Here is a 20,109-nt window from a genome sequence, read left to right on the forward strand (position 1 = left end):
TGCCTCCTAAAGATGAGCAGATGCCTCACCCACCACAACGAGCCAGGTACCACACCTGCCGCAACAGGCTAGATGCCTCCCCGCCTCAACGAGCAGATGTCACAAGCCAGCTGACACCGCAGCCCATGGGGAGCAGATGTGGCTCAGGTTGCTGGTACTCCCCTCCATGTGGTAGACCCCAGGTTTGGTTCCGGGTGCCTCCTGCAGAAGGTGAGCAAATGATGAGTAGAGAGAGGAGAGAACCATCTGGGGGAGGGGGGATAAATAAATTTTTTAAAATCTTTTTTTAAAAAGTATATCATGTCTATGGTTCTTATATTGTGATTCTCCCCCAAATTGAGGAAATATTCCTTCAGTTTCTAAAATCTGTTATCTGATTGAGCAAAGAAGTTGCTTACATCACTGGCTAACAAGTGAAGTTCCCACATGTGTCTTTGTTGTGTAACTTTCCTCTAACTCCTTAAACATAAATGAAATTATCAACCAACATTCATGCCAGAACTATACTTGCTCATCGATAGCAGCCCTAGACTGGCTTTGGATACAAGCATTTGTAAGAAAAGTCAATTAGAACATTCTTAGAGAATTTAGTGGGTACATACAGTTTACAATAAAGATTCTTACATATCTTATTAGCATTTGTAAATTGTTGCTATATATCCTTTATATCAGTAAAATTTATAATAAACACATGGAAGTATTAAATATGAACAAACAAGTGAACAAAAAAGCTGAATGGTTTGCCAACATTTAAAATTGGAAGATTTTACATAAAACCTGGAATTCCTAGTTCTCTCAGAGGCTCGGATCTGCAGCAGACGCTTCAGGTGAGACAGGCACTTTCAGTTTCTCACTATCCCCACCTTTCCCTATTACCTTCCAACCCTGTAGCTGAGCACACACCATTTATCCCATATCTGTGTTGTGATTTTTCTCTGCTCCTTTTTCTCCCACAACAGCACAACCTGAACTGCATTTTCAGTCAACAAATTTGGCATCCTCAGCCTAGACTTATGACTAATTTAGCTTTCCTCTTCTATTGATGTAAGTACCATTGACCCACGATTATTTCTCATAAGAATCACTTGAAACAAATGTGGAAGCACTTTAAAACTATTAAAAGCTACCAAAGGGAAGATATTTATAGAGTACACATAGTTCCCACCATTTAGCCTTTATTAATAAAAATCCATTAAAATTCAATTTATTACATTTTCAGTAACCAAATGACAGTAAATATATTTATTAATCTTTTCCTTTATTTCCTTCTTGCCTTTCTTTCTCCTCCACCTTTTCATTTCTTTGTCTTTTTCTATCACTTTTAATCTTACCTCTGAAGTGCAGTGTCAGTAATGAGGTCACTGCATTTTTCTATTTAAATTCATACTCTAGTCTCTTTTTAGTTTTGACCTAGTTTAAACACTGATATTATAGTCTCATGCTAATTAGCCTAAGGGCCAAATCCCCCACCAATTAAGCAAATGTAGAAAGTGCTTTTTATTTCCATTACCCTATGGTGAGGGTAGGAGAGAAAATGTGGCAAATATGATCTAAAGTCATCAACTCTATGACATCCTGTTATTTCATAATAAAACATTTTCTTAATATTATGGTCTCATAAGAGCACAATGATGCTTCAACTTCATTGCATCTTAAGTTTAGACTTCTGTGGCAAAATTGTCTTGGATTACTTATATTTCACATTAATGGCAAGTTGTCTCTCTGTGAAGGAAAAATTTCTTTGTACAAAGATGAGTCAATAGTTTAAAAAATTATGTTGCTTTGGTTCCTTTTATTGGCACACAAAATGATTTTCCGTTAACCATATCATACAACGTGTCTTCTGAAGGATACGAGCAGTTTTAAACTTCCAAACAGATTGAGCCTTAAAAGTTCTTTTATTAATTATCAGTAATTTGAGCATTTTCACCCATAGGAATTGACTATAAATGACTATTAGATTCCCAGGATAACCCATAAAAGTCTGGTTAGCCTATAATGCGGTTAGACCAAGTTCTAACAGTATTTATCTAAGTTCTGATTTCTGGTGCTGGAGGACAAGGAAGAGGAGGGGATAAAGGAAATGAGAGGAGAAATAGGGAAGTGGTAGCAGAAGGAAGATAGAAGTCAAAGGAAGGGAAGGAGGGGAAAGAGATGCATTGCAAGAGAGACTTTTCCTGCGTTTAGGCTTGGCTCTAAGCAGGTATTTGTGTTCTTCAATTTTCATTTCTGAGCATCCCCTTCAGAACCCTCACCTTCATTTGGTCCTAAGGTCTATCCTATCTATGCCTCTGCTACCTCCAAGTTTCAAACCTCGCCCCCCGCCTCCCCACGTACACACAACACACAAACACTCTCAAACCTCCTGTCCTCGATGCATCTATTCTAGCAAGGTATTTGGCAGGTGGCAGTCTGGGAGTACGTAATCATTTTGTGGAAATCACAGTCTCTGAGCCTTTGAAATCTGTCATGCTCTTCATAGGAGAGTTCCAGGCAATATAGCAAAACGAAGCAGAAAAAGATAAAGCCTTTTTTTCCGGAAGAAACCTTTGGAGAATAGGCCCCTGGCTGAGGCTGCACTCCCCTAAGCAGTTCCTGGGACACACTGCTTTCTCCACCTCCCCTCCAACCTTCCTCCAAAGACTCCCTTGCAAAGACCTAGCCTGTAGCTGGCACCCAATACATGTTTCTCGACTCAATTGAGTAGGATTTTTGGTTTATTGTATTTTATATTTTTCATGTTGGACACAAAGTGGAGTCGAGAGGGCTGGAACTCTTGTGACTAGGGAGGGGGCTGGCACGGTGGAGGAAGGAGAGGCCTATCTCATGACCTTGTTCCCAGATTCTTTGTTTAAATTATCCATAGTTTTCCAAAGCTCCCAGTGGTTGGGCACAGTTGCAATGTTAGTAAATGAATGTGACAACATAGCTTTCGTTGCTTGGAATTGGGAAGGTTTTAAAGTAAGAAAAGTAGGGGAAGTTATTGGCGATGCTGGCCACATTTTCAATACTGTATGATTTTAAGGACGATTCCCTGTTGAAAAGGGCCATATCTAAGAATGAGATATAAGTTTGCCAGCCTTCGTGTAATGACACGGGCTTCTCCTCAGATTCTGTGTCCCCACCGTGGATGAGTAAGCTCTGCTCTGGAAACGAAAGCTTGGCTTCAGTGTTGATGCGAAGCCTCTTCAGACCCCAAATAGCCAGATATTCAGCGGGGAGAGTGTTCGTACCGCACAGCGAAAGCTTCAGGTCCTGGATCAGCGTGAAGTTCAGTAGGAGGCCCAGCGCAGATGCGTCTGTGAACCAGATGGTCAGACGGCCACTGTAGCCGGTTCGCATGGTTGCAAAGGGCAGGACAGTTTTGCAGCTGCACATCAGGTTGGCCAAACTGTAGTCACAGTCCTGGATGTCTGTAGAGCAGCTGCAGTTCCGAATGGTGTTTTCCGTGGTGAAAATTAGGGTACCGTTCTTCTGACCTTGAGTGAAGCTGTCAAAGGCAAAGACGCCCAGCGTGCTGATCAGAAGGAGGCAGTGCCTGGAAGGTGGTGCCATTCTTGTCCCAGCGCTGGCCAGCGTGTTGGTGTGTCCCCCGTGGGGCTCACCTGACAGAAAATATGCAGCTCTGTTACCACAGCCTCTTGTTGGAAATGCACAAATTACAGAAAAGGAGCCCCCTAAAGAATCAGTTCTAAACTGTTCTCTCTTGCAATTCTGCTAAGGGAGCAAGCCCAAGGACTTCTCTTTACCCAGAACCTCACGAGGATCAGCAGTGAACCCCTGGACTCTGCAGTCTGAGGCCTAAATCTCCAAGTGAAGTCTGTGGGCAGTGAGACAACATGCCAGAAAGAGAGCAAGAGCAGATAGATACCAAGGAGGAGCTACTGGAGCAAGCACATTCTCCAAACATTAGTTACTGGGATATAGTGCCCGTAAGCCCCCTAAACATCCACGTTCCCTCTTCTTCCTCAACACCTGACTTCCTGGAATTCAGGAGACAGTTTCCCATTGGATTCAGCTACCCAAGCACTACCTGTGAAACAACATAGCATGAATACCACAGAAACATTTGGTTAATGGAAAACTTTCATTTCTAACTGGGCAAATGTGCCCTCCCTATCATATTTATCTGCTTAAAGGTCTATCCATCCTTTTCCTGGCCTTCTAGAAATGTAAATTACTGGAGTCAATTGTAATTGTGTATTAATAGGCAATGAGGGGAAGCAGATTTGGCTCAACTAATAGAGCATCCGCCTACCATATGTAGGGTCCAGGGTTCAAACCCAGGGCCTCCTGACCTGTGTGATGAGCTGGCCCATGCGCAGTGCTGATGTGCGCAAGGAGTGCCATCATGCCATGCAGGGGTGTCCCCCACATAGGGGAGCCCCATGCATAAAGAGTGCACCCCATAAGGAGAGCCACCCAGCGCAAAAAAAATGCAGCCTGCCCACAGAGAACTGACACGGCAAGATAATGCAACAAAAAGAGACACAGATTCCCGGTGCCACTGACAAGAATATAAGTGGACACAGAAGAACACAGCGAATGGACACGTAGAGCATATCGTGCCGGGCCTGGCATATGACATATGTGCAGTCTTCTCTTGGTGTGATGGGAATGAAATAAGCATTATGGCATAGGCTGCCAGATTTCAGTTTTGTGAAAATAAATTTCCCGTGAATTACCTGATGATTGAAGCCTAAGGTATGAGACCAAACAAGACAATTAAGTTCATTTATTTTTGCTCCTGGGTACAGAAAGACATTTGGAATGAGACCTATGATTAGGAGGACCCAGAGCTTTAGACAGGGCCACCCGAAAAGGGGCCAAGGAGGAATAGATGGGCGGGTCAGTCTGGGGGATTAAACATGTGCCCAAGAGCATTGTGACAGCTGGAAAGAGACCACGCAGACACAACAAACCCTAGGGGGCAAGCTGAGGCCACAAGATGGCAAATCAAGGTGATGAGAAATAGACGAACAGGCAGCAGAAGTCCACTGGGGGTGGCCGGAGCACCAGGAAAATGAAAATAAGCATAGCCAAGTAAACTTGAGCAGGAAGCAAGATGCTGGGTCCTGGCAGTTGTCACTTCATTCATTCATTCAGCAAATGCTGGTTGAGAGTTTACCAGGGGGCAGACCCTGGAGATATAGCATGGAGCAAGACAACGCGGGTCCCAGCCCCCTTGGACTTTTATTTTAACGGACTTGGTTCTCTTCCAAGTGCCTGTGGTGCCAGAGCCCCAGGCTGGGCCTGCGTGTGAGGACCAGGAGGCTGTAGCAGTGGGGAGGACCAGGGAGCAGGAGGCAGCAGGTAGCGGGCAGCGGACAGGAGGCAGCAGGCAGCGGGCAGTGGGCAGGAGGCAGCGGGCAGTGGGCAGGAGGCAGCGGGCAGCAGGCAGGAGGCAGGCGGGGCCCTTTCCTGGGCCCAGGGGAGGAAACAAAGATGAATAAGGCACAGACCTTGCCCTTCAGTGGTTTATCATCAAAGAAGGAAGAAAAAACTTAAGGGCTACACTGAACGCACAAAAGATTATAAGAATGTGACAGAGAGACAGCAAGAGAAGGGGAGGGAGGGAGAGATGAAAAGCCATTGGGGGGACTGCAGAGAGTGGGTCATAGTGTTCTGTGCTTATTTTGAAGTTGACATAAGATTTCCTTAAAGGACTTTACTCATAGGTACATTTCGTCATCAAAGAAAGGGCTTTGAGAAACTGGTGGAGCCCGAGTTCTCCCTGGACAAGAGACTGAACAGTTTTAAATAGGGTTAGAATATGTGTGGTGATGACTCCCCTTACTAGGAAAGAGGGAATGACTTATTAATTATGAGATAATTTTAGATGATCAGCTGTCCCAGATTCCATGGGAGGTTTCTGGGACGTCATGTCCCAGTGACCCTGTTACCCTAGAACTAGGGATGTTGCCGTCAGTTCCACTGGCCTGCTGTGTCCCTTGCCTTAAAGGGAAGAAGAGGGTTGGAACACTGTGATAACAGTGTCTGTCTACTTCATTCTTTCAGACGCATGCACGAAGAGGAAAAGGAGTAAGCAGGGAAAGGATATTGACATCCTGGAACCTGTGGGACTGGATGTCCCCAAAGGGATTTGTGAGCAGCTTTCCAAAAGCCAAGGCCTGGCTTGACCTCACATCGTCCTTGCCTCCCAGGCAACAGGGAGACCCAAAGACTAGATGCAGGAAGCCTATCGACAGTGGTACAATGTGGGACAAATATTCCTAGAAACCAGTTTATGGGTGCGATGGTTCATTTCATGTGTCCACTTGGCTAGGTTATGGTGTCCAATTGTTTGGTCAAGCAAGCCCTGGTATTTCAGGGATTTAAATTAGCAGTCAGTTGTATCTATAGGTGATTGCATTTACAATCAACAAACAGGATTGCCTTCAGAAAGGAGAGGGGTCTCCTCATCCAACCAATTAGAGGCCTTAAAGGGAGAACTGAGGGTTTCTGCAGTCAGAAAGAATTTGTCTCTAATTTAAAAAGCCAGCTTCTCTAGGGGAACTCATCATCACCTTCGTTGGAGCTCCCAGCTTGCAGCTTCTCCTGGGAAGTTCAACATCACCTTCTTCAAGTTTCCCACTCGCAACCTGCCCTACGGAATTCGGACTTGCCACTCCCAACCATCATGTGAGCCAATTCCTAAAATAAGTCTATATATATCCTTTAGATTCTATTTCTCTGGAGAACCCTGGGGGTATTGCAAAGATGCCAGGTGGATGGTTTTCGACTTCAATTTTACCATGAATTCCTTTCTTTAGGTTTTTTGAATGTGGATTACAAGAGAACACCCTGGTTTCACTGTGAATTTCTTCATCTGTGGCTGCCCACCATGGCAAAAGCAGCATAGGCATATTGTCCCTACTCCTTGTTAGGATGCAAGTCTGAATGCTGGAGCACCCAAAAAACTAGCATACTGAAAAAAGGATCAGTCAGCCCAGGGAGAGTTGGAGAGTGCCAGCCCCACACTCCCTGCAAGTCCCTACTCTGACTGCTGCCCTCCTCAATAGTCCATCAATCTCCTGCTTGGGGGTTTTTCAGATTCTTGTCACCCTATGCTAATTACATAGGCAATTTTCCTCCCCCCCCCCCCCCCCCCCCCCGCTCAGAAAATATTCCCGTAATTTGATATAACCTCCTCCTGGAAGCTTTATCATGACATCTTCTACTTCCAGGCAAAGAAAGAGAGGTACAGACTTAATACCCCATACTAATTGTTATTATAATAATTGTTACATTGTACTGGGATTATTGGGTCAAGTGTCTCTTCCACTGGGGTATAACCCCCAAAGGGAGCTCCTTTGGGCTTTATATTCTCAGTTTTCAGCACTCTGCAAAGCACATAGCACACAGCTACAACTGTTTTTTTGGAGAAGATGACAAAACATTGTTAGTCAAATGTCAGTACACTAAGACTCTTTTAACTGCCAGTTATAGAAACCAAGTTCAGACTGGCTTGAGAGGAAAAAAAAAAGCTCATATTTTGGGAAAAAACAAGGAAGTATTTCAGGCATGGCTTGATCCAGATGCTCAAAAAGAAATGATCAGAAATCTCTCCATTTCTTAGCTCTGCTCTCCTCTGTATTGGCTTCTTATCACACAAGCCCATCCCTTCTAAGGACAAGTTGGTCACCAGTAGATCCACATATATCTTCTACTAGCTGAGCAACCTCAAGGGAAAAAAACTCCCTCTTAATAGTACCAGCTAAAAATGAATGGGTCTCCCTGAGCCACATGCCCAGCTCTGAGCCAAAGAATAGGATCACACTGGAAACAATGGGCTATAGGGCAGAAGGCTGGCTCTACAAAGGGAAATCGAGGAGCATTTCCAGAGAAAGGCAGGCTAGAGAGCCAAAACAATGACTGTCCACTGGACTCAGGGGGCAAGCATGGCCACCTTACTCCTCTCAGTCTCAGCAAACGCTAGGCACCCTTTTGATAAAATAATGCTCCAAGAATGCAGGTATATGCCACTTGGTGGGATAAACCCTGGGGTTCCAAATTGCCTCATCTACTTTCTAGTAGATGTCTCATTTTCAGAATATTCTGAATATTCAAGCACTTTGCAGACACACTTTGGGGACCACTTTGGGGATGGCATTTGTGAGAGAAATCCTGGCTGAGCCCCAAAGTGTGTTTCTTGGGAGGCCCAGATGTCTGCCTTTAACCCCAGTGTCATCACTCAGATCCACATTGGTGGCTGATTGTTGGAGCATCTCATCGGTTTCTGGCCCTCTCACTTCCCTGATTTTGGCACTTGAAAGAGTCTTTCCTAAGTGCCTTTCCACTTGTGAAATAAAATCACTTCTAATTTCAAATTAAAACTCCTTTCTAAATTAACATCTTAAATCACTTTAAGGATTTGGAGACCGTCAACTTGAGTTTCCCACAATTATATTTTTTGTCTTTTGTGTTAAGATTATAGTGTCCAGAAGATCATTCTTCATGACACTTCAAATCTGTTTTGGGCAAATGGTCCACATGTTCTCCTCCCACCAACACAGTATCTCCTTGCTGGTAATAGCTTCTTATAAACAGAACTAGTCCAGTTTGAAACATTCCTCTTAGAGCCAAGTATAAACATTATCTAAATGTTGGGTGTAATCCTAGATTGAGAAGGAATCTGTGTGGAATTTGTTTTGAAGGAACTGATGTCTTTATTTGCTCAATCCAGAAGTTTTTGCCTGGTATTAATTGCTATCAGGAGTTTTTGTTTTTTTTTTTACAAAAACAGTATTTGAACTGATATTGGACAGTAGTTCTGATTTTTAAACACATTGGGTGATTTAAAGACTCAAAGATTTCATGATCATACACATTTTCCAGCATGTATGATCTTGCCCAGGGGTTTTTCTTGCCTGAAAAATTTAGTTGGATTTGCACCCTCCTGAGCTTGTGTTATGGTTGTATAAAGTCACTTATGTGTCTTACAACCTAGGCATGCCAGAGATTTCTGGTGCCCACGGATTCCCATGTTCTCTCCTCCCTTGGGACACTGCTGGCCTTCATTTCCAAGTTTCTCTCACCCAGGGGACTGAGTTCTGGCCAATGGAATATGGATGGAAGATGCCATAGAGGACTGTAGGGCCTGGGAGATGACGGAACTGTAGATGGAAACTTGAGTCACTGAATGACTGTGTGGAGCAGAGCGCACACCTTCCTCCTTCAGGGAATTAGACTGTGCTATTAGGGAGGATTAGCGCTTGACCATCTTGAGGTTCCTTCTAGCAGTTAGCTTACCCTGACTTACACAGCAGGTATTAATACTGTCTACTATTTATGATTTTTACGTCTTCTTTTTCCACAAAGGATGACAAATACACATTTAGAGAACACTTATTTGGTGTCTAGGTAGTGGGAAATCCCTGTCCTCAAAGAAATTGAAATTTGACCAAGGAACTTAGAATGTCATCTGGGAACAAAGAATTATGTAGCTAAATATGAGGCCCTCTGATTGGTGGGTGTTATTAAAGATGCAGACCATGTTTGGGGCAGGAAGGAGTGGGAAGGATTCCCAAAGGGGGTGCTATTTGGGCTGGGCAGAGAAGGGATGTAAGACACTTCAGCTAGAAGGATCGCTTGAGCAAAATCTTTGAGATTTTGGGAGTGTTTAGAGAACTTTGAATGTGTTTAAAGTGTAAGATGTCCCAGGGCCCACGGGGCTGGGACTGTGGGTAGAACAGGGTTAGACGTGACTCACCGGCCGGGCTAAGGGGTTTTATGTTGGCAGCGAGCTGGGCCCCAGACTCTTCTGAACTTCACTCCCTTGATAAAGAAAACGTTAAAACACACCGCCCAATAGATACATTTTTTTATTTATGAATGACCATACTGATATATTATCTACATGGTAAACAATAGCAATTCAATTATTTTAAATGTGTGATGAAAAGGAAAAGTGAAAGCATAAATATTTTCAGCTCCTGCCCTGCTGGCTTGGCTTGTGAACCCCGTATGAGGTAAGCACCCCCTTTGAAGGCCCTCCTGAAGGAGGCAAAGACCAGGCAGCAGTTTATAACCAAAAGGAGCCCTGATTAGATTCCCATTATGGGAGGTGACTTAGGCTGCCAGGTCGAGATTACCCTGGAGGGGAAGAGGCTAGAGGTAGGAAGAGAACTGTTTTCTTTTGCATTTTCTTTGAAATGTTACCTTTCTATTTGCTGACTGTGGTAGACTGAATTATGTCCCCCCTCCCCCATCCTCCTGGAAGGTATGTTATTAGCCTTCATCCATGGTCCTGTGGGTGTGAACTCCTGGGTAAAGAGGGCCTTTCTGAGACATTGTTTTTAGTGAAGGTGTGGCCCAAAGGAATCAGGTGGGCCTTAATCCATGTAATTCTTTGGAATTCTTTATAAGCAGAGGAATTTTGGACACCTTCTCGGAAATTACCACGTGACAGGAGGTAGAGATACAAGCAAGCAACCCCAAGGACTGGGGCAGGCCAGCGCCAGGATGCTACAGACTCCAGGCAAGCTCGGCTTTACCGACACCTTGATCTGGCGAGATGACACATTCCTGCTGTGTAAGCCAACCCGCCACGTGATATTTGTCATAACCGTCTGGCAAATTAAGACCCTCACTCCTGCCAGTCCCAGGCTCTCAGGAGAAATCTGTTCCACTATCTAGAATCCTCGAGTGGGTAGAGAGGACCAAGGTAATAGGGCTTAGGAGGTGGGTGAAGCTGAGCCTCCTGCCCTGCTGTGAGCCTGAAGCCCTCTGAGGCAAACGGTGCAGGAAGCGGAAGAGAAGAGCCCAAATGGCCGCCTGAGTCGCTGACTGACTGGAGCAGAGCCCACGCCTCGCTCCTTAATGGCGTTAGACTGGGCCATGAAGGAGGAAGAGACCCTTACGGGTCCAAGCCAATGAGACTCATGGTCTGGAAAATCCTTCCTTGTCTCATTCCCACCTGGGACCTCCAATCCTGGAGGCAGCCACTCTGCCAGTCATGAGAAAAGCACAGTTCATTTTCTCAGTGAGGCGGTTTCGCGAGACTGGTTCCTGAGGACCCGTCGTGGGCAGGCGTGTGAAGTCGGAACGTGTGTGTCCCATCCGCAGCGGCCCCTTGCTGGGCCTTCATCTTCACTCCTTGGCCATCCCCTCAGCCGTTCCTTCCAGGTGTCCTGCTGAAGACCCATTCTTAGCTATCCTGTGGACAAGGTGCCCGTGGGGCTGCTCTATGAAGGCCGTAGGTGTAGGGCCTTCAAAAGTATTTGAGAAAAGGAATTCTCGTGTTTTTCTTTTTTTTGGCTCTGTTCCATGATTGCACTGCGGGAGGTAGGGTGGAGATAAACACTACATAAGATGATATTTAGAAGGAAAATGATATCCTTGTTTAATATTTCAAAGTTTATAAAGTTGGAAGTTAAGTTAATTTGGGTCTGCCCCCCATACTTTCTTACTGTGACGAGTGTTGTCTCTTCTTTCTTCTTCACATTCCATGACAGCACAGGCCCAGCCCCGGAACAAGCCCCTGAAGGTTCACAAAACCTTGCAGAAGTCCAATGCTGAAGTCATCTGTGCAGTGTCTGTTGATGAATATCCCTTCCCTTCTATGGCAGCTCAACACGAGAGGCAGGAAACTGAGTTCACCGTGACTCTGATTGTGACAAGTATCACATCTTATTTACATAGAGTAGATGCTAAACAATTTGCTATTGTCTAAATCATTTCCTCATCTAGAAGAAGACGTAAAAGTTCGTATCTCTGTACATTGGAATTTAGGCAAAATTAGCTTCAAGCATGCAATTCTGGTTGTAAGAGGACACGATTAACAATATTTTATTATTATGTTCAACTCACTGTACATTGTCAGGCCAGGAACGGAGCCATTCTTTTTATTATTTTTTTAAATTTTCATTCATTTACCTCATTTGTTTGCACTTGCTGTCTGCTGTCTGTATCCATTTGCTATGTGCTCTCTGTGTCTGCTGCTCTCTTTAGGAGGCACCGGGAAATGAACCTGGGACCTTCCATGTGGGAGAGAGCCATTCAATCACTTGAGCCACCTCAGCTCATTGCTTTGTTGTATCTCTCATTGTCTTTCCTTTTTGTGTCTCCTTGTTGCATTATCATGTTGCATCAGCTCATAGCACCTACCTGTCATACCGGCTCACTGTCTTGCTCGTCTTCACAGGAGGCATTGGGAACTGAACCTGGAACCTTCTATCTGGTAGGTGAGAGCTCAATTGCTTGAGCCACATCCGCTTCCTGCAGAGCCATTCTTAATCTCATTTTTCTCATTATGGTTATATCAGGCACACGAGTTTATAATAAGAGTAAAAAAAGATGCATGTGGGTGTGCTATTATTATTATTCATAAATGCTATTACTACTATGCCTAAGCACATTATAATGTACATAGTATGTTACTATTCAAAAACTCTGATATTTTGTAATTTCAGAATTATACTGATAAGAGGAATATATTAGCATGCTCTGTCAAGGCACCTCCAAAGCAACCCCCCGCCCTCAATTCTGACAGAACTGGTTCATTTAATGCACTACTCGCATTGAAAATTTGAATAGAGAACAGGCTCAGCATAAAGCAAAGAGGTCTCTTTGATCATTTTTCCTATAACAAATAAATTAGATTTACTGTTGGCCAACTGTCAATTCTGGGGAAAGGAAGATCCTTAGCAAAACCAATAAATGGAAGTTGTCCATTTTTCACTTACAAATTTATCATGCTTAAATGTTTAAAGGAACAGTCAGAGTATAGGATATGATCAAAACACTTTATATTTGGTCTCCCACTGTGCCTAATGAAGACTGTGATGGGCTGGATAATGTCCCCCTGAGGACACCCATAGCCTTAATCCCCGAAACCTGTGAATGATACTATTGTATGGTAAAAAGGATTTTGCAGATGTGATCAAGTTAAGGATCTTGAGATGGGGAGATTATCCTGGATTATCTGGGTGGGACTGATGTAATAACAAGGTTCCTATGAGGGCCACCAGAGGAGACAGAGAAGAAGACAATGTGACAATGAAGCAGAGATTGGAATGAGGCAGCCACAAGCCAAGGGCTGCCAGCAGCCTCTAGAAGCTGAAGAGGCAAAGGAGGGATTCTCCTGTGGAGTCCAGCCCTGCTCTCTCCTCAACTTCAGCCCAGTCAGACTGATTTTGGACTTTTGCCCTCTGGAACCATAAAAGGATAGATTTGTGATATTTTAAGCCATGAAATTTGCAGAACTTCATTACTACAGCAAGAGGAAACTAATGGAGAGATTATGAGGAAACAACCTCCTCCATCAAGCCACCCTTTAGGACCAAACAAATGAGCTCCTCTTCATTGATGGCCATGTGGTACTCACTAATTGTCTCAGGTGTCTTGTTACCATATCTAGACTGGATCAAAAGCTCTCAGGGGCAACTCTGCCCTAAGCTGCTTTACGATTCCTCTGAATTACCAAGCTCTAAGCTGTCATGGAATAGTCACACCACACTGGGCTCAACCAAACCTTCACAGATGCATTTTGACACGTCTCAGATGTTGAGATGACAGCATCCAGGTGGTTATTTGCATACACAGAATTATTGAGAAAGAAAAAGGAAGGGTGAAGATGATAGATGAGGGCCTGGGGCAGGGATGAATGGAGGGATGGCACACTGGCACTTGGTTCCTTCCCACCTAGCCTTATGCCTTAAGCTGAATCCACTGGGGCTGCAGGCAGAGGCTGAGCACACTGCTTTCTAGAAGAGCTCTGAGATGTGGGACACAAGCAGCCCCTACCCAAGTGACACAAAAGCACCTGGAGACTTCACTCTGGACAGTGAATTAAGAGAGAAAAGGAACAGTCAGCATCCAATAAAGTCAGGGACAAAAACACATGAAAGGACCATTTGGGAACACACATGAGATGTCCAATGGACTCCAGGAAATAACCAGAGGATTCTCTATTGAGTAGAGATAACAGTGGAGAGGAACCAAGGACGTGTATCGGGTAGAAGGGAGCATAAGCCAACAAAATACAAGCTGTTAGTGTTAAAAGAACTTCATTTGTACCCACTGGCTGATGAAGTAGGAATCTGTTCAGGTTTCAGTTGGATAACAGATTTGAGATTTAATTTATTTAATCATAGAAATGGAATAAAGTGCTCAGGAGCTTCTAGATGAAGATGATGAAGAACAACCTGAAAAGCAGATGTGTTGTGCTTGAGAGCATTGTGTTCAACTGGGTGTTGATTTCACCCACTAGTTTATTTACTGGTGCTGGATTTCTTGCTGTTGGCAATGTGGTATAAGTCAGATTTCTGATGTGACAGGACCCTGGTCTTCTTTTTGACCCAAATCCCTAGCAAAGAACCTGACAATATAGAGGCACTTCAGAAATATTTTTATTATCCAAAGGAATCCTTACATTAGCTAAGTCAAACATGTATCTTATTTATCCTTGGCTACCTCTTTTGCCTTTTACTTCCCAGAATTGTGAAGTGCATCATGTTATCAAATCAGCAAGCAATCACCATCTTCTTCTTTGGCAGGAATTTCATCTTATGGCCATGACAGAGAACCATAATGAGATTTAGAGTTTGGGTAAGGGGGTGGACATTGGATTCTACTGTCCAATGCCTTAACTGTGAGTCATCCTGGAAAACCCTGTGCATGGATGACATCTGGCAGCAGTCCCATGAGGTCTCTCCAACCTCCTGTCACTTCACCAGTGTGCCCAGTTTAGGTTCATGGTTACCTTGGAACTTTCCTGTTCCAAGGATGGGGACACAGGGTGAAAACTCACCTTGACTGGTGACCATGCACCCCAAGTCAGGGCCCTCATCACTGCCCTTGCATCTCACTCCATGCACCCTCTCAGAGCCTCAGGGAAACAGGAGCAGAGTTAGTATGTATTGGTTTCACAGACACTTGCAAGCATCACAAAGCCATTGCCTTAACTGCTCTCTGTTGAGGAATTATAATAGATCCTGCTGCAAAACTTCCCTATCACCTAACCTTCAGGAGTCCAGGCTTGTAAAACTAACTCAGGGAGAGCTTTACTCAAGTTACTGAGTCAATCATTATGTGAGTGTGAGGTTGCTAAGGAGAATGAATCAGACACTAATCCCTTTGCTAGGAGAGGAGAAACAACAACAAAAAAAAATTTTGGCAGACTTTTAATATTTTAATTACCTGCTTCCAGAACAATAAAAGGGGATTCAGATCTTCCATTTACTTTTGTACATTATTACATTCCCATAAAGTTCTTTGAACTATTTCCTCAAGATGCAAGCCTTAAGCTTTTCCTTTCATCTGCATTCAAGCAAAAGTTTCAACTATTAGATTTTAGAAGAGTAAGAATTAAATTTTCCTTTGGTGGTTTTGGTTCCAAATATTGGAGGCAAAGGCCATTTAAGCCTTGTTGCTTTCTTGAAAATTTTAAAGGGTTTTCAAATGCCTCTTGGAAATGACAAATATAAAGAATGTGAAACACTAAAAAAAGAGGAGGTGAAATTTAAGTAGAATACAGACTTTAGTTAATAGTAAGGTATCAATATTGGTTCATTTGTTGTGAAAAATGTGGCATACTAATGTAAGGTATTAATAGTAGGGGAAACTGGGAGTGGGGTACATGGGAACCCTCTGTTCTATCTTTGCAAATTTTCTGTAAATCTAAAACTATTTTAAAATTAGAAGTTTATTTTTTTTTTAAAAAAAGAACTCCTCCCAGTCTCATTGATGACTTCTTGAAGGTTATTTTTGTTGCAACAGCAGAGCTCCAGTAGATAAACTGGGCATCATAATTTGGCTTCAATCTAGTGCCCATGAAATGGCATCTAAGCAAGATTCCAAATGAATTCTTCAGACCACCTACCCACAGAGAAGATTCTGGCTTCCTTAAGCCAGAATATGCTTGGAGACCAAGCATATCAGAAATGCAAATCAGAAGGAATTCTTTTAGGGGAAATGGACCAAAACTGGGAAGAGAGAGATGTCAGGGAATACTGTGGGAACAAAGTCCTGAGAGGTTTCCGTCGTATTTTCTAGTTCTCCAATCCAGACTCCATTTTTCCCTCATGCTGCTTATGGTGCCACACTTCCTGCTTCTGGGAATGCCTTCTGTTTCTCATCTGCCAAGACATCACCTTTGTTTCTCAAACTGTCTTCAAATATCACCAATGTTATGAAACTTTACCAGGCTTGGAGGCTAGGTGATGGTTCTAATCTGCCTCAATTCTGTTTTTCTTTCTTCTTTTTTCCTGACATTCTTTCTTTAATTAAAAATATATATACATATATATAATATAAAATTAGCCACTTTATCATTTTTAAGTGTACCATTCAGTGGCATTAATTTTATTTACAGCATTGTGCTACTATCACCACTATCCATTACCAAAACTTTTTCATCATCCCAAACAGGAACTCTGTACCTATTAAGCAATAACTCTCCATTTGGAAAGCTCTAATCTAAGTTCTTTAGATATATTTAAATATTGCCTCTTTAGATATTTCATATAAGTAGTATCATATAATATCCATTATGTTGAGTCTGGGTGGTTACACTTAGTATGTTTTCTAGGTTCATCCATATTGTAGCATATATCAGAAGTTCATTCCTTTTTATGGCTGAATAATGTTCCATTGCATGTATATACCACCTTTTGTTTAATCCATTCATCATGAGCACTTGGATTGTTTCCAACATTTGGCTATTGTGAATAATGCTACTATGAACATTGATATGCAAGTAGTTGTCTGAGTCCCTGTTTTCAATTCTTTCAGGTATCTATCTATCTATCTATCTATCTATCTATCTATCTATCTATCTATCTATGAGTGTAAACCTATTTTCCTATTGGGCCACATCAGCCTACCATAAAAGAAATGAAAAACAAGCTTTTATAAACAAATCACTAATCATACAGAGAACCTAGACCCTTAATTGTTTGTCCTCAATTGTTAAGTCATGCTCATCAGCTTTTTGTTGCCACCACTGCACTCAAACCATTCTCATCGGGTTCCTAGTGACTCTCAGCCCCCAACATTCCAAATCGAATAGTTAACTTTCCAGTCTTGTTTCACTTTCAACCGCATTTGACATGGCTGCCCACTTCCTCCTCCTTTTCTCCCAGGACACCACATTCTCCTGTTTTCCTTGCTACCTCAAAGGCGACTTTCTCAGTTTCTTGGCTGGTGTCTCTTCTCCTTACCTGTTGTGGTGGCATGCCCCAGAGTTCCCCTTCATGCATACCTACTCCCTCAGTGATTGCAAACTCTCCCATGGACTTAAATACCACCTATATGCTGATGATTAACCAAGTTGTGTTTCTAGCTGCCAGCCTCTTCATACTCATGTATCAGCCATCTTATGTGAAGATGCGTCTCAAACACCACATGTGACATATATAATTCTTGCTTCCCAAGAAAGTTCAGACTCCTAGGTAGAGAGATATCATTTTATCAACATTTTACTACATCAACATTTTATTACTCCTCTGCCTTATGTTTTTAAGGCTAAAGTAGCTAAATATAGAAAACAGTCATTGATAAGGAACAATGTACTTTAAAATGAGAGATGGGAAAGATATACCTATGTTGAAAACTCAGTGAAATCAGGAACTGTGTATACATTTAATGTATTAATAATAACATTTAATGAGTGATTCTTTTGTGCAAGGTACTGTTCTAAGTACTTTACATGTTTTATATCATTTAATCCTTGCAATAATCTTAAAGGTAGCTATTATAGCCCCATTTTCATATCAGAAAGTGAAGATACAGAGGGGTTAAATAACTTGTCTAAGGTCACAGAGCCAGTAAGTAAGATTTGAACACAGCCAAATACTGACCAACGAGTTATGGTGGAAATCATAGCATTATTCCCCACCCCAAATTCATGTGCCTATTCAAAATGACATCCCATGGCCTGCATTCTAATACTCCACTCTGTGGCCTTTAACCTAAAATATGTATACAAACCTCAAGCTAAAGGAATAGGAAACAAAAGGAATTGAGTGTATTACTATTATACACAAACATTTCAGAAGTCCTTTTTCAAAAAGGATCTTTTATAAATTGGATTTAAAATGAAGTTTAAATTCATAATCAGAATAGGGGATGACATTAGCTGAGTGCTGCTTCTGTTAACACAGGGATGGAATGTGGGCCAAAGAATATCTCAGAGTCTTAACCAAGATTTTTGGTGAAGTCTTAACCAAAATATGTAGCTGCTGTGCTTTTCTTCCTGACACAGGTGCTCGGGACAGTTAGTTAACCAATGTTTGTAAGCCCTTCAAGTGTTTTCTGGAATCACCTAGTATATATGCTCCATTAGATTACTGGAATTCCAACCATGGCCTAGCAGGAGCTGCCCGTTGATCCCAATCCCAGAGTAGTATGGTCGGTCTGCCCTTCCCACCACCGGCCCAATGATTTACTGCCTCCCACAGACACAGAGATGTGCGCTACTAGACACTGAACTTGAAAAACTGCCGGCATACCAGCTTTAAGCAATGAAAAATATTGGCGTGGAAAAGAAAGTTGGGAAATCCAAGTCAGCTGTTGAAAATCACTCATTTCCATAAATAGTTTATTGAAACTGTTATTTTCAGAAAATGCCCAGTTTCTGTCAGAAAAATATTCAGGCTTTAAAATAAAAAAAAAGGTAATAGCCTTTTCAAGGATGACTCCATTCATTAAAAAAAAAAAAAAACCAACAAATGACGTGATGTTTTTGGTAGATTTTAAGGACAGGTTTTTATAAATATCATGCACAATGCTTTTGAAACATTTCCTTTCTTCAATACACACCAACACACTTATTGCTAAATACATGTCTGAAACCATGTTTACTAAACAATATATACTGGGCTGTGACGGACTACTGGTTTTGACTCAAACACACCCATCATCTTGCCTTTTACTACATTATTTGTCATGGGTTGTTTTTTTTTTTTTTTCTTCCACTTTTGAATAAAAGGATCAACTTTGAAAAAGTGAAGTATCTATCCAAATGTTAATATGCATCTAAATTTAGTTTCTTATTTTCCTTTAATTTCTACGTAGTAAACTCTACAAAACCTAGTGCTTAAATGGCAGTGAATGTAATAGTATATTAAATGATAACAGACTAAAGATATCTGATGTTTCCAGAGTTCCTAGTTTTCTTTTTTTTAGGATCATAATAAGGAAAAGAGATATGATACATATCCCTTTTATTAATTGTTATTTAGCATTGAAGACCAATAGGAAAATATTGCCAGATGTTTAAAAATAGAAACAAGAAGCCCAGATTCCATGGAAATATTCCTTATATTATAATAGCCTAAGTGAGTTTAGCTATTTAGGGACTAAATGAGAAGACCGTTTATTCTTTGCTTCCTGCCCTGAACACGTTTCCTTTTAAAGGCAGAATCTTTGTAAAGAGCCATTCGTATGCCTGGAAGCCTAAAAAAGAGTTTCATGGTGGAAACCACCCATATGTGTTCAGTATGTTCAGGAAATACAAATATTACAAGAGGAAGGTGACCCTGAGAGGGCTCTTAAACCGTCACAGAACTTTTCTGCTATGGGGTGGGAAGTCTATGAAACACTGTCTGTTAAAACGGGATATGCTTTTCAAAAAAAGAAGCAAAGATAAAATTACTTACATCTTGGAGTTCCAACGCCAGGCTCGCCTCTCCTCTCCACAGCCCTGTGCCTGGCCACTGCTCCTCCGCCCGCGCTTGCCAGCCGGTTTAATCTGCAAGGCAGGGTGGAATGCTTGGTCTTGCACTTGCTGTTCTTTTCTGTTTGCAGAGGGCCGGCAGCCCTGGTCATTTCCATGGCAACCAGGAGGAAGCGACAGCCTACCGGTTTCATTAACAACGCAGCAGGAGAGAACCTGTTTTAGCGACTCCTGGCCGCCCTTTTGGGGTTCTAAACTGGAAAGTTTCCAGAAGGAATTAAGGAGGCTGCTGCCACAGGCTGCCCCTGAAATACTGACCCTAGTGGAAGCAATTCTACTTTCACAGGAATTGAATGGATTAAGTTGGGGGCATAGAGACCCCTTGATACTTTTCCTTTCATGATTTGTTCCACTTTTGGCCCCGTGAATTGTCACTTACAGTAAGTGCCTGCACTAGGATAAAATTTGTCCTACCGTGGTTCAAAAGTGAA

At 42.5% G+C, this 20,109-nt stretch overlaps 1 protein-coding gene across 1 annotated transcript; it reads right to left on the bottom strand.

The window, feature by feature from the left end:
* Positions 1 to 567: 567 nt before the first annotated feature.
* Positions 568 to 19,830, bottom strand: EPCIP (exosomal polycystin 1 interacting protein). The gene is made up of 2 exons (XM_004468619.4): positions 19,602 to 19,830; positions 568 to 3,605 (listed from the first exon to the last, which is right to left on the bottom strand). The coding sequence occupies exons 1-2, from the start codon at positions 19,810 to 19,812 to the stop codon at positions 2,905 to 2,907; spliced, it is 912 nt and encodes a 303-aa protein (XP_004468676.2). The 5' UTR covers positions 19,813 to 19,830; the 3' UTR covers positions 568 to 2,904.
* Positions 19,831 to 20,109: the final 279 nt, after the last annotated feature.

The sequence above is a fragment of the Dasypus novemcinctus genome, chromosome 4 (assembly GCF_030445035.2).
Source record: "Dasypus novemcinctus isolate mDasNov1 chromosome 4, mDasNov1.1.hap2, whole genome shotgun sequence".
Classification (NCBI taxonomy): Eukaryota; Metazoa; Chordata; class Mammalia; order Cingulata; family Dasypodidae; genus Dasypus; species Dasypus novemcinctus.